This window comes from Rana temporaria, chromosome 7, assembly GCF_905171775.1.
Source record: "Rana temporaria chromosome 7, aRanTem1.1, whole genome shotgun sequence".
Taxonomy (NCBI): Eukaryota; Metazoa; Chordata; class Amphibia; order Anura; family Ranidae; genus Rana; species Rana temporaria.
The window spans coordinates 13,779,797-13,795,111 of NC_053495.1; the positions used below are offsets into that span (position 1 = coordinate 13,779,797).

The 15,315-nt window shown below is 45.4% G+C and overlaps 1 protein-coding gene across 1 annotated transcript in view; it reads left to right on the plus strand.

Annotated features, from left to right (window-relative positions):
• Positions 1 to 15,315, plus strand: part of PRKAR2A (protein kinase cAMP-dependent type II regulatory subunit alpha) — a 66,132-nt gene that overhangs the window by 23,069 nt on the left and 27,748 nt on the right. Inside the window, exon 2 of the mRNA XM_040358937.1 lies at positions 778 to 813. Within this exon, the coding sequence (XP_040214871.1) occupies positions 778 to 813 (36 nt within the window). The remainder of the gene's footprint in view (positions 1 to 777; positions 814 to 15,315) is intronic.

Consider the following 15,315-nt stretch of genomic DNA (forward strand, 5'->3'; position numbering starts at 1 on the left):
CGGCAGCTACACTATTAATCGGACACTCATCGGTCCCAGCGATGCGGACATACGAAGCCCCTACCGCTTGTCGCTGAGCAGCCCTGATTCTCCACTTCTCAGGTCCCCCCCGCCAGCGCTCCTGGCTTCTCCATTTTATAGGAACCCCCCCGCCGCCCCAGCAAGCCACTTGTGGGGGGTGCTCTTACTGGCTCGATTTCACCCCCCCCCCAACCATACTGTGTGTGTATTGACACGCACTGTACAATTTTGACCCCATCCCAACCACTCCCTCATCACTGAATTTGACTAAATGTTTTCTTTTGGGTTTAAAGTGATGATAAAGGCTTTCTTTAAAAAAAAAAAAACAAGTTATACTCGCCTGCTCTGTACAGCGGTTTTATACATGGCAGCCCACATTCTCCTCTTCTCGGGTCCCCTGCTGGTGCTCCTGGCCCCTTCCTCCTACCACATGACCCCAGATCACAAATGTTGCAATGGGAAGCACCCAGGTAGACTCGTTTCCGAGCTGCGGCTCTTGTGTGTCCATTCGCACACTGCTGCGGCACGGCCCCGCCCCACTCGCTCCTCACTGGCTGCGATTGTCTCAGCCAATGAGGAAGAATAGTCCCCAGAGAGCCGAGGCTCTCGTGCAAATTGCACTCTATTTCATAAGACTTCTGGCGTAAGGGATCTCGATAAAAAAAAATTGGATCGAAATCTAGAATGTTGGCTTTAGTTCTCACCATAACTATTGATTGATATTAGTGACTGACCTATTTTTTTTTTTTCTTGCAGCTCCCGTCATAAACAGATACAGCAGAAGGGTATCGGGTAAGTTTTTTTTTTTTACTATATCATATGATGGAATTGATGTCCTTGTTTGTCACATACTCTGTATCTCTATGCAAAAATATTTACACTGGATATAAAGACTAAAATAACCAAATGGGGGGGGGAATGAAAACGTGAATTAAAAATGTAATCGCAAATCTCTATGCATTTAAAGGTTTTATTGATGTCATGAACCTTCCAACATTTGGATCAATTTGGCTCACTGTTGACCCAGTTTTAAAAATGAACTATATGCAGATATAAATGACACAAATACAATTCTGTATTCATGAACAAAAAAATCCATTAAACCCTTTTTTTTTTTTTTTTTTTTCCCCTGAAGAAATCCCTGTTTGTTCCTCTGTGTCCCTGTGCCTAATGAGTCTAATATGAGTGGTTTCATAATTATCAACCAGCTGCTGCAGCTGTAGGGCTCTGAGAAAACCTGCTGGGTCTGCATCCCTTTAAACTTGTTGCGACATACGCTCTGACATTGGGAGCTCATGTTGCATTATGTGTTCAAATCAATGGTTCCCTATGAGAGCCGTCTTAACTGGTCTGACTTTAGAAAAGGTTTCTGCACTACTTTGGTCCAACTTTAGTCCATTTTCAGCCCAGTCGATATCATTGAAGTCTGATCCTCGTCCTAACCGTCAGACATGGTGATTACAGCAGCAGGAAAAGGAATTTGTCACACTGGGATTGTTTTGATTGGTCAAAAGACACGTTGGGACTATCTCAGTCAGAGCAAAATCGCATCCTGTTCAATCAAGTTGGATGGAAGTAGGACCGATTGTAGGAGGACAGTTGTACAACACTCGTGTCTTCACAGTGTGAAATGGACCCTGGACATGATTTCCTATTGGGAGTCTCTCTCCAAAAATGAAGATTTTGTTGCAGAAGATGCCAACAATTTGACATGCATCTTCAGTGCAGACTTCTGGGAAAATCGATCAGCCAATCACACAAGCAGGAAATCGTGTTTCTTGGATGTTTTGTACACCATCGGGTAGCCATATTGTATTGCATTTTACAGAAAATTACAGCGGCTGTAGATTGAAAAGGAAAGCTTATTTTTTAAAGCGGGGGTTCCGCGGGAATTCTTTTTTTTTAATTTTTTTTATATATCCACCTGCCGCTCTTAATATAGTTAATACGGTACTTATGTGTCCAAATTTCATAGTCCCCCACACTGTCATTCTTCCGCAAAAGATATTTTATAAAAATATGTGCAGGACGCTTCCATCTTGCTTGTGGCCACTCTGAAGCCCACAAGCAAATTCTTCTGGGATGCGGTGAAAGAGGACCACGTCATCCTGACTTTTGAAGTCTGGATCCGCCAGCTGCCTGGACTGTTGGCTGTCTCGGCCTCTCCGCAAGCCGCGGAGATGGACGCTCCCCACCCCTCCACAGCTCGGCGCTCCAGTGAGCATGGAGGAGCAGGGCAGGAGAGATGTGGACTTGGTCATTATTGGTATAGTCAGTAATGAACTCCATAATCTGACAGATCCTGTATAAAGTCATTTTGCACATGTCGGTATGAATGCTCTGCTACACCGGCTTCAATGAAACTGCATCAGTCCATTGCCCCCCCCCCCCCCCCATTATGTGATCGCACTAAGTGATTATAGTCTTATAAATCAGAATGCAAATAAAACCAGCCTGAGCTTTTCCCAGCTGCACTGGAGACCTCTCCTGTTAAAGCTGAACCCCCCCAGGCAGACAAGGGGCTTTTATACCTTGTTACCATACATGGTCGTCTGGACAGTTTGAAATCAAGACGTCTTTGATTCCGCTCTGTCCCCTTCACATCTGGTGTATAAGACCTGTGGCCGCTAGGCCCTCTGTTACCCTGGCCTCCTGTCTTAACTATATTTCTTGCGGTGGCTTCAATGTAATTGTGTCGCTGCTCACTGTAGTGGGCTATTCAGGGAGTCTGTGTTTGACGGGCCAGGAGACTCATGATCTGTTATACAATGCAGGTATTCCTGCGATGAGGTCACCGGCAAGTTCAACAAGAGGGGTGTTGGCCGTGAACTTGTTCTGCATACAGACGGCAGAACTTTTTTTTTTTTTTTAGCCAACATTCACAAAACGACATGGTTTTTCTGGTCTTTAGTGCCACCCTTTGGGCAACTTCTGCTAATGTTGTCTTTATAGTTGGCATTGGTTCTGAGCATGATTTTAGTCTAGACTTGTATACACACGATCAGATAATCAGACGGAACACATTTGTTGTCGGACACTTTGAGGGCATGACCATCCAACATTTGTCGGAAATTCCAACAACAATTGTCTGAGGCATACAGAAAGTCAGATTATCCGACCAAAACGGAATATCTGATCGTGTGTACAGGCCTTAACACTGTTGTCTGCCATCTTGGGTTAAGTTTCTGGACTGGCCCATGACGTGTGCATCGCCTATTGGTAATCGGACACACTTGCCACTTACTGCATGTAATTCCGCCACGCTACCATCCCTGGTTATAACCATAAAATGAAAAGCCCTGGTTTGACTTGTGTGTTTATTTATTTTATGTATGTGTATATGTTTTATATATATATAAACTCTTGGATGGATTTTATTACTATCCCGGAGTTCAGCTGTATTGATAACCCAAAAGTGGAGTCCTCTGCTGCATGCCTAGCAGGTGTACAGGACTTGTATTTTATAATCCTGGATCTCCCCGACACTTGTCATGTGACAGGATTAGTGTTAAGTTTAGCCCCATACATATGTTGCCTTTAGCTGATTGTGCTTTTAGTGCCTTAGGATATCTGTTGCCTTTCTGAGAGGCTCTGGGTGTGATTTATGAAAACAGGAGCTAACAAAAGCTGTTTCATTTAGCTGCCAATTGGATGTTGGCCTTTTGTGTCGTGTGTTTTTTTTCTTTTACTCCACATTATGAATCCCATTGATTTACAGTAGTAACTGCCTTTTTTATTTTGGTGTTTGTTTGTTTTTTGTTTTTTTGTTTTTTTTATTTAACCACTTAACCCCCGGACCATATTGCTGCCCAAAGACCAGAGTACTTTTTGCGATTCGGCACTGCGTCGCTTTAACTGACAATTGCGCGGTCGTGCGACGTGGCTTCCAAACAAAATTGGCGTCCTTTTTTTTTCCCACAAATAGAGCTTTCTTTTGGTGGTATTTGATCACCTCTGCGGTTTTTATTTTTTGCGCTATAAACAAAAATAGAGCGATAATTTTGAAAAAAAATTATATTTTTTACTTTTTGCTGTAATAAATATCCCCCAAAAATATATATATAAAAAAAAGTTTTTTCCCCCTCAGTTTAGGCCGATACGTATTCTTCTACATATTTTTCGTTAAAAAAAATCGCAATAAGCGGTTGGTTTGCGCATAAGTTATAGCGTTTACAAAATAGGGGGTATTTTTATGGCATTTTTATTTTATTTTTTTTATTTTTTTTATTTTTTTTTACTAGTAATGGCGGCGATCAGCTTTTTTTTTTTTTTTTTTTTTTTTTTTTTTTTTTTTTTCAGTACAGCGACATTGTGGCGGACACTTTTGACACATTTTTGGGACCATTGGCATTTTTATAGCGATCAGTGCTATAAAAATGCATTGGATTACTATAAAAATGCCACTGGCAGTGAAGGGGTTAACACTGGGGGGCGGGGAAGGGGTTAAGTATGTCCCTGGGTGTGTTCTAACTGTAGGGGGGGGTGGCCTCACTAGGGGAAATGACTGATCGCTGTTCATACATTGTATTGTATACATTGCATTCCCCCCCCCCCCCTGACAGGACCAGGAGCTGTGTGTTTACACACACAGCTCCCGGTCCCTGCTCTGTAACGAACGCGGGTGCCCGGTGGCGATCGCGCCCGTGCGGGCGCCCCTAGTGGCCTGCAAGAGAGCCGACGTAGAGCTACGGGGTCTCGTGCAGGAGAGCCAACCTGCCGCCGTAGAATGACGGCGGCAGGTCAGCAAGCAGTTAATATGTGGATTTCTAAAGAAGCCCTTCACCCAAATGCAACTGGTTTATTTTAACAGTGAGAGACAGAAGAACAACAAATATCCAGAAAAAACGCAAGTTATAAATGGCTTTGCATTTTAAATTGTAGCCTGATCACTTCTTTATCAGTGGGCAAACATGCAAAATCAGCAGGGGGGGTCAAATACCGTATATACGCGAGTATAAGCCGAGGTACCTAATTTTACCCCAAAAAACGAGGAAAGCGTATTGACTCGAGTATAAGCCTAGGGTGAGAATGCAGCAGCTACTGTAAGCGCAAAAGAGGGTCAACAATGCCCATATGCATGCCTCGCTGTGCCCATTGCCACCTTGCTGTGCCCGAGTCGGTGTACCTAAAATTCTTGACAGACTGCGGGCGTCCATTCTTTGTTTAAAAGTCGCGGTCTCCTCCTGGTCCTGTTCTGCGACGGGCGTTTTCCAGCAGCCTATCACGGACGTCTTCTCATCCTCGGACTCCGTTTCCCAGCAGACACTGTGTTCAGTGTTCTGCCAATCGCGGACGTCTTTTCATCCCCGGATAAGAGAATGTCCGTGATAGGCGTAACACTGAACAGTGTCTGCTGGGAAACGCCTATCGCGGAAGGGACCAGGGGGAAGTCGTGACTTTAAAAATAATAAAAATAAATGGACTCTCGCAGCCCTTCCGGTACACGGACTCGAGTATAAGCCGAGGGGGTGTTTTCAGCCCTAAAAAGAAAAGTATGAAAAACTTGGCTTATACTCGAGTATATACGGTACCTTTTTTCTCTCACTATATGTATGAATAAAGGGTTTAGGCCTGGTTGGCACTAGTGAGGTTTCAGATGCGTTTTTAGTCGCACTGAATTGCATGACAGGGGAAATGCTTTCAATGGCGTCCGCTTACATCAATGTGTCAGCAGGTGGCGATTTTGGAAAAGGTTCCTCTACCACGTTTTGTGCAACTCCAGTATAATATTGGCCCAATAAAATATGCAAATCTCTCTGTGAATCGGATATAATATTTTATACATATAAGCTACAATCTGGTTTAGAACCATTTCGCCTCATAAAGCTGGCCTTGGTTTTAAGGAGGGTGAGCTGATGGCCTCATACGACCTTAGAACAGGAACATGGGAACATGATCAGTGGCTTTTAGCAGGCGATCTGATAATTGAACATTATCTTTTACAGGTCAGTGCAATTATTTCTATTATCAGATCAACAATTAGTGGTTGAGGTCACATCAGGTAAACAATGTGTCCTGATGGTTTTTGAAGGTTTGCATTCTCATGCTAGTGGTTGTGTTTGAGCTGTCGGGTATAACGGAATCTGTCATGTAATGCAGTGCTGCAAGTGCAAGATGGCTTAATTGAACAAGCTGAAGTGAGAAGCTGATTGGTTACTATGCAAAGCTGCACCAGATTATGCATGTTCCAGTTTTAGTAAATCTCCCCCATTGGGTGAATTTACCATAGGAGAGCACAGAAATAAAACCTGATGGAACGTTCTAACGGAGTGTTTCCTTTAGATACACTTTGGATTGAAGACCTAATTGCCAGCTGAAAGTTGTGGACGGGTCTGCTTTCTTAGGCCTCATTCACACTTGGCCGTTCGGGTCCGTCTGTCGGCGGACCTGAACGGCCGCTCCATGCATCGCTATGGAGCGTCGGATGTCAGCGGAGACATGTCCACTGACATCCGACCCGCTAAAAACAGACGTATGGGGGCCACGTCCCCATCCATCCATTCGGATCGGGTAAGATCTGATGAAAACAGACACGCTGTCCGTTTTCATCAGATCGCTCCATAGGACACAGCGGTGCCCGACAAGCCCCTCCCTGCTCAGTGAGCAGAGAGGAGCTTGTCATCCGTCGGCTCAGCGGAGATCTGCGGACAGATCTCCCGCTGAGCCGACGGACTCTGTAGCGACGGAGTCTGCCAAGTGTGAATGAAGCCTAAACTGTTAGATTGGAGGTGGATTTGCAGTGTTTATCTGGCCTTGTCTGCAGACGTTTCTCAAACTGGCGAAGATGTTAAAGGCTAAAGCCGTTAAATGGATAGATTTTAAATTTTCATCATGTGTGGTGTAGTTTCTGTTGACAGAAGTCGATCGGGAATGCTGGATGACTTTTGTCGATCAGCAGCTGCAGCCACTGTATTCTGATGTAATAAAATCTCTTAGTGGGGTTGGGGGTGTATTGCTCCAGCCACCTTTTTTTTGTAGTTGGATAGATATCCATCTATGTGTCTCTTTTTCTCTTTTTTTTTTTTTTTTTCCTTTCTTTGTTTTCTTTCTTTCTTTTTTTTTTTTTTTTTCTTTTTCTTTCTCTCCTCTCCTCTCCTCTCCTCTCCTCTCCTCTCCCCTTTCCTTTTTTTTAGTCCACCATTTTACCTTTCAAGGAACCCCTGGAAAAGTTTGAGATCTTGGGGGAACCCCTGAAATATTCATATCTACATCTTGTGGAACATTGATGTGATCAACAAGCTGTAGATACAATAATAATTCTTAGAAATGCCATTAAACCGTGTGGCTGTGCTAAGAAATTCCATAAGATATGGGACATCTGGACGGAATCCCTGTCCACGAATGCAGACTCGATGGAAGATTAGTAACGCTCTATTAATTACCTGGAACGGCTCAAGTGGCATCTCTGAACTTGCAGACTTCCTTTGGTTGCTCGGCCAATGGTTATGGGGAGAGGGGGGAATGTGTATATGTAACGTGTACTTCCTTTTGTAAATTAAAATAAGCTATGTGGAGTATCTGTGGAACTAGAGGAATACTTTAGATAACATGCACCGGTGGTTGGGTGTACAGCAGCTCAGTTTCTTATTTTAGTTTGTGTGTGACCACATTTTTTTTTTTAATGTCATTTCTTTTTTTTATAGTCGTTTGTCATTTCAAGGATCTCTCTCCACAATATAATATAAAATGTTATACATACATACAAATTTTTTTTTTTAAATTTCACAAATCATTTTCGTTAATTTCTATGCACTGCTGGAGAGGTGTGTTAAACAGACAGAAGCAGAGCTGAAGTGCAGGATGGGTAAATGCAGACTTTCTGACATACAGATTTCCAGAATCCAGCTTACTCAGAGGCTGTTTTACATGTGAACAGTTGCATGGAAACCAGTTATTTTCTGTGTGCCCTAGCAGTGGCTGGCTGTATTTCATCCAAAAACGGATGTATGAAACACTGACATACGGTCTGCATGTGTGAGAAAGGAGCCTTAGGGCTTGCTCATACTTGTGCGTTGATCTGCGTTCTGTTTTAGAAAAAAATCCCTATAGGACAGAGGTTGTCGGCCGATCCGCTGACACCCGATCTCATCGGTCCCCGCTATGGTCCAATTTTGCAGACGGAGGAAAATCCTATTTTTCCATCAGTCTGTGGATCGGATGAACACGGACAGACGTTCCGTGTTCACCTAATTTTCCATAAAGGAGAGCGGAGATCTGACAGGGCGGTCCCTGCACAGTGTGCATGGACCGCCCTGTCATCTGTCGACTCGGTGGGGATCAACGGAGCGATCCCCGCTGAGCAAGCGGATGAGACATGTACGGTCCTCATGGGATCCGTACGTCTGAAAGGGCCCTTACAGAAAAATCTTGGATTCTTTCTGAATACATTCAGACTTGTTGGTCTCTTCTCAGGCATTGAGTATAAATTCAACACTTTGCCCAGCCTGGTATTTAAAAAATAAAGTGAAGATTCACTAAACTTTTCTATTTTGACCTTGCCGCAGGAATCCTCCTTCCTTCCCAAGGCTAATACAAAAGAAAAACATCAATTTATTCTTTAGCTGTAGAATCCTGAGGTTGTGATAACAGTTGGCGTGACCTTCTATTCCAGCAAGGCCTCTGATAAAGGGAGGCATCTGTGAAAATCGCAAGCCTGCTTCCAAAATGGAGAATCTTTCCGAGTTCAGGAAAGGAGAACTATTTTTACTGCGACCTTCCTTAAAGGGGTCTCGGAAGAAACGTTAGAGAGAATTTTCATTAACGGCAGAGCACGGTACTTCTCAGATAACGTCGTCTTGCGTTGAAAGCTGACTCTAGAAAAGAAAGGCGGTAATCGGCTCTCCGGTTCTTTTGGGATTGAAGTTAATGCCGATACTTGTAGTTAAACAGTTGATGGGAAACCAGACGTGACATGTTTTTCAGCATTCTGTGCTGTTGATGCCACTAGGCAGGTCAAGCGTTGAGCGCTGGTGGCTCGTAAGGGAAATGCCAAGGGCTACCCTTAGATTTTAAAGGAAACCTGATGAGAAATCGTAATTGCTGACCTGCTTCAGTAAATTATTTTTGCCTGGTGGCAATACTAAACTTTGGCTTGAATGTTAAAGAAGCCAAAGCTCCTGTGGATCACAGGAATGTAGTTTGTTCTGCACTCCTGTGACCAGTTTTCAGCAGACAGCGGGCTAAATCCCACTGACGTCACAGATTCAGCCCATGCTCGGGAAAGATCGTGACCATATGCAGGGCTGATCCTAGGCAGGGTGCTTTGCACCCAGGCGCCTGCAGAGGTGGGTGCGCTGAAGTGCCAGAGTTCTCTCCTTCTGGCAGTGCTCGGGGGAGGGCCGTTCCTCTTCAGGACACAAGGGTTCTAGTTTTCAGTGGCTGCTGAGTGCTGATGTGCAGGAATAAATTCCTCACACTGGGAGTCTGGGATCCCGCACTGTCTCTACCAACTCCATTTGGAATGCCTCCCCCTCCCATCTCTATCTCGGGCTGCAGAGAGAACCAAGGTGAGTCGGTGTTCAGTGTGCTTGAGGATGGCATCCCTTTACACATGCTCTGGGCTTCCCCTGCTCTAGATGTTTTATGGCATTATAGATTGCATAGTCTCTGATCATCTCCTGTACTGTGTCGGCAGTCTCTGGCCAACTCCTGTATCATGTCTGTAGTATCTCTGGGGGTCTTTCTAACAGAAGCCCTCTGTGTCCATCAGAGAGGACCCCCTCCAGGTCCCAATAAAGTACTCTACTTCTCTTCCTGTAAAGGGGAGGGGTTAGTAAAATGACCACACCCATGTGGGGGTGCCAGAAATATTTCTGCGCCTGTGACCCTAGGATCGGCCCTGACCATATGGTCAGGATCCACCCACGTGCCTGGGCTGGCACCCTGCTCAGCCTCTAAGTGAGCGGCTGAGAGCCTGATCCAGCCGCTCACACCCACTTCACAGCCCAGCGCTCCAGTGTTTGTTTGTTGGGAAGGCAGAGCAGAGAGCCAGTGGCTGACAACGGCTCTCTGCTCGTGGAACTGTGAGAACCGAGCGATCAGCAGTGTTTGATCGCACGGTTCTCGGCCTTAGAGACTGATGCTGCACCCACCTAGGTAAGTATAATTCTTAAAATTACCGTACTTTTTAAAGTGGCTGTAAACTCTCTACAACCACTTTTACCTACAGGTAAGCCTATATTAAGGCTTACCGGTAGGTGCTGGAAAAATATCTCGTAAACCTGCAAGGTTTAGGAGATATTTACAATATACCTGTGCACCGATGTCTTCTGCACATGCGCACTTTAGAAAGGGGTCATGCCGTGACAGGCGGGAGTGACGTCACAGGACTCTGGCCAGTCACAGACCCGGAGACAGCGGCCCCAGGAGGAGGAGGAGGGCTGAAGATGCATAAGTAGCCCATTATGCTTTACCTTTGCATGGAAATAAAGAGGAAGTAAAACCCATCAGTTTATTTCCTCTTTAAAGCAGTATTATAAAAATTGGTAAATGGGGGAATAATTTGTGCTTGGTGTATAAATGAATACCGTATTTATCTTCATATAGCGTGCCCCGGCGTATAGCGCGCACCCCCAACCTGGAAGGAAAATTTCCTGAAAAAAAGAAAATACTTGGTTTGAATGCCCCTCGTTGGTGTCTTCCCCGGCGTCCATCGGTGGCCTTGTCCGGTCCCGAGTCCATCTGCGGCCTCGGTGGTGTCCTCCCCGCTTCTCCCGCGCTGTTTTTGAGCCGATCCCCGCTTCCCGCCCTGTGTTTGAACGTCGCCGCCAACATATACCGAGCGCAGTACACTCGGGCACGCTCGGCTCCTCTCGCATGAAGGCTAGGAGGCGGCACAGGGCGTGACCGCGAGCGGAGCCGAGTCTGGCCGAGTGTACTGCGCTTGGTATATGTCGGAGGCGGCGTTCAAACACAGCGCGGGTATCTGCGTATATCGCACACCCACGATTTTCCCCTTATTTTAGGCCGGAATCACACTAGTGCGTTGCTTTTTTGAGCTGCGTTGTCGTTGCAGATTTCTCTAGAGGGTGTTCTGCAGATCAACTGCGGTTTAGCTGCAGATCAGGTGCGAATTTGGAGACCTGGGAGAACTTCCGGGTGAGAGGAGAGTGGGGGAGAATTGTATTGAGCTGAATGAGAGAAACTCCTGCAGCGAACTGAACACATGTGCGAATTAGATGCGTACCCATAGAAGATAATGGGACTGAATTCGCACCTGAGCCGCACCGCAAGACATAAAAACCGCATGCGGTTTGGAGGCAATACGCAGTGCGAATGCATCGCACATATGTGAACCAGCCTCATTGAAAACAATGTATTTTGAAATGTCCTGCGAATTAGATGCGGTTTAAACCGCACTCAATTCGCATAGGTGTGAACCTAGCCTTAAGGGAAAAAAGTGCGCAGTATACGCCGATAAATACGATACACATGTTTTACAAATAATAAATGAATCCATAAATTGTGTAAAAAGTGAAAAATAACGGCAGCACTCGCAGCATTGCACACCACAATATCCGAAACGATAAAACAAAAAGTGTTGTGCTGTTAAATGCTTGGTGCAATTGGTTTATCACAATTCAATATGACAGATTAATAAAAATAAAGAATATCCACAAACACCAAAAGTCCATAGAGTGATATGAAAAGGTGCAAGATTTCTCCTTTAAAGTGGAGGTCCGCCCACCGCTGCAAAAATTAAAAGCCAGCAGCTTCACATACTGCAGTTACTGAATTTGTTTTAATAACCGGGCACTTGTCTGTCCTGGAGTCCAGCGATGTTGGCACTGCAGCTGATGTTTTCGTCGGGTGCATGCCGCCACCATTGCGAGATAAGGGAACCCGGCAGTGTAGCCCCTACAACTTCATACTGAGAAGCCTACTGCGCATGAGCGAGGCTCTGTTCCCCTCTCCTACTGGCCTGGCGACAAGGAGGAGGAAGCCCCAGCCGTGACGTCAATACCCACGGCTGAGGCTCCCAGAGGTGGGGAGCGCATGCCTGTGACAGACGGGTATCCCCCCCCCCCCCCACACTATTTGGATCTGAGTGGAAGATCTGAAATTAGCGGAAGCTCTGCTGATTTATCACCCAATCATGTACAAGCAAAAAAAAAAAAAAAAAATATATATATATATATATTTTTTTTTTTTTTTTTTTTATTTCCCTTGCTTGTCCCGCTCCGATCTACAGCGACTGCACTTCCAATTGCAGTGCAAAGTGGATTTGCCTTTAGTAAATAAACCCCTTTTTGTAGCATAGTCTGGAATGAAATTGCCGAATTTGACTTTTGCTTCAGTGGATGATGACATTAAGATAAACATGTTGCTTTACTCCGATGGGCCCAGCATGTAGAGAAAACAGAAATAAGAGGCCTATCACACTGGCTTATTAAAGGTCACTGGTTTTGAAAATCCATATAGCAGTTTCCTGTACAAGGCCATATCATTACATCTCTGCATTCCGAACTATAGAAATCTTTTACTGGCTGCAAATATCGCTTTATGACCCCAGGGATGACACTTTAATCTGCAGTTACTTTGCGAATGGTAGCAGTGAGAGTTTACAATCGTAATTATATGTGGATTAGTGAACGGGGTTGGGTTCAGTTCATGGGAGAATCCGTCCTGATATCAACAAACCCTGAACATGATGCCTAAACCCTATGGAAGTCTGGAGCAGAAATCTTGAATTCCTTTTTTATTTTATTTTTTTTATGTTTTCCCTGGCCTTTTTAAAGTGGCTCCAATGACAGAAGATGTGGGTTTTTTTCTTTTTTTTTCCCCCCTTAATGCATTCTTATGCAGTAAGGTAAAAAAAAAAAACCTTTCTGCAGCTTGCTATGGGGGCACTCGGCAGGGGGAAGGAGAATAGAGCGCAGTCTGGGGACCAGGCAAGAGGAGGATTGGGGTTGCTCTGTAGAAAACCATTGCAATGTGTGTGTGCGTGCGTGTGTGTGCGCGCGCGCGTGTGTGTGTGTTTGCGCGCGTGTGTGTGTTAAACCGGTTTAGAATCCTAAGGCCAGTTTGCAAGTTTTGATTAAACAAAATGGCATTGGTAGCTGGGCAGTGCAATGGGAGGACATGTACCAATGCAGTGGCGGCTGGTGGCCAAACTTTTTTTTGTGGGGGCACAAATTCTGAAAAATACTGAAACAAAAAAATAAAATGCAGCCCCTGTGCCCCCCTGCCCGCTTGCTGTCTGACCAACACTTACCCATCTTTTGTGGCAGGTCAGGCAGCGGGCGACGGCGGGGAGCGCAGGTCAGGCGATGGCTCCTGTGTCCTCCGTGTGTGTCCTCTTCGCTTCTGCTAGCTGGCAAATGGGAAGGCCTGTGCCTTCAGCCAATCAGGTGACTGATATTGGACCTGCGTCACCTGATTGGCAAAAACCAATGCCGCTCAGCAGCCGCTCGGCCATTATCACAAGCAGCGGAAGGGGACCAAATAATATGGTTGCAATTTGAAACAAGCTGCTGGGGGTCCAGTTGGTCCCCCTGTCTTCACACAATAGAACAGTGAGGGGGATCACTGTACTAACCTTGGATTGTTGGTACAGGATCTATTTCCAATCTCTTCAGGGTTTTTTTTTTTTTCTCAGCCAGCTGGGTTGAATTAAAATCTTGGTGTGCACCAGGCTTTAGTCTGACCTCTGGTCTCATGGGCTGTCGGACTACAAATCATGCTGCTTGAAAACCCCATTTTGTTGACCAACTTTTCTCACCTCCATGAAATCCATATTGCGGCTCGGAGGAGGATCCCCCTGCTCTCCCGCTCGGAGGAGGATCCCCCTGCTCTCCCGCTCGGAGGAGGATCCCCCTGCTCTCCCGCTCGGAGGAGGATCCCCCTGCTCTCCCGCTCGGAGGAGGATCCCCCTGCTCTCCCGCTCGGAGGAGGATCCCCCTGCTCTCCCGCTCGGAGGAGGATCCCCCTGCTCTCCCGCTCGGAGGAGAATCCCCCTGCTCTCCCGCTCGGAGGAGGATCCCCCTGCTCTCCCGCTTGGATATGGTGTAATCTGGAACAAAATCTTTGTGCTTTAAAGAGGAAGCGGTTAGAATGGTTACTAGTGACAGATAAGATTTGGCAGTTCTTTATCATCCATAAGCAGATCTTTCAGAAAACGAATGGAGATAAATCTGCCTAAGCAAGGACTTGCTCAGAATTTTTTTTTTTCCCCTGACGGAGATGGCAGCCATTCTTTCCGTCTTGACTTTTCTATAAAGTATTGCAAAAGCTGGGCCCTGCATGCAGGAAAGTTTTCCAGCAAGTTGGAAGACCTTGCAGGGAGATGACAAGCATTTCTAACAGCTTGAGGTGCTCGCCATCACCCCTAAAAGATTTATCACAAGCATTGCTCAAAATGAGGAGCGTGGTTTCCTTTTTATCCTGACAGCAATGCAGACGTAAAGCAATGCTGCAAATTAGGAAATTTAAAGGCCAGGTTCAAAAAAAAAATGCACATAATTTTGCTGGAAAAAAAATTGTGTTGGCTGCTGTCAATCAAATTCAGTGATGTGGCACCGGGGGCAGGGCTATACACTCGACGTCCATGGACACCCAGTGTATGACTCGGGAGCACGTCCGCAAGATGACCCCCTCGGGAGCCACCAGGGGACCCCAGAAGAGGATGTTTGGGGCCACTCTGTGCTGCAGGTATGTGACATGTTTTTAAAAAAATAAAAAAGCAACCTTTAGTATCCCTTTAAAGGGTTTAAAGCGGAGTTCCGGCCACAATTTCACTTTTTAAATATAAATACCCCTGTAATACACAAGCTTAATGTATTCTAGTAAAGTTAGTCTGTAAACTAAGGTCCGTTTTGTTGGGTTGTTACAGCATTTAGACACTTTATAAAATAGAAATTGACTGGGGCCATCTTAAGTGTGGGCATCATGAAGCCAGACTGTATGACTTCCTGGATTTCAGCCTTGCAAATCTCGCACATGCTCAGTGCTGCACAAGCAGTGTATTGGGTTTCAGATCAGGTTTCAGCACCTGTACTGTCCAAGTCACATGATTCTTTGAGACTGGGGAGTGCACAGACTCCTGGAAAAATACACCCACTACTTTCCCAGGAGTCTGTGCGGTGTAGGTTAGGAAGCATTAAGCACCTAGGTGCAGGAAGTGGGAAGATTAACTATTCTGCCTAGCAACAACACTTTGAAGGCATCTAAAAATTATTATTTTTTTCTTAAAGGACTAATGACATTTTTTTAAAACTACTGATGTAATGTTATATTTATGGGTGGAACTCCACTTTAATTTACATTGCCCCTTCTATTTCTGTATAAAGATGATGG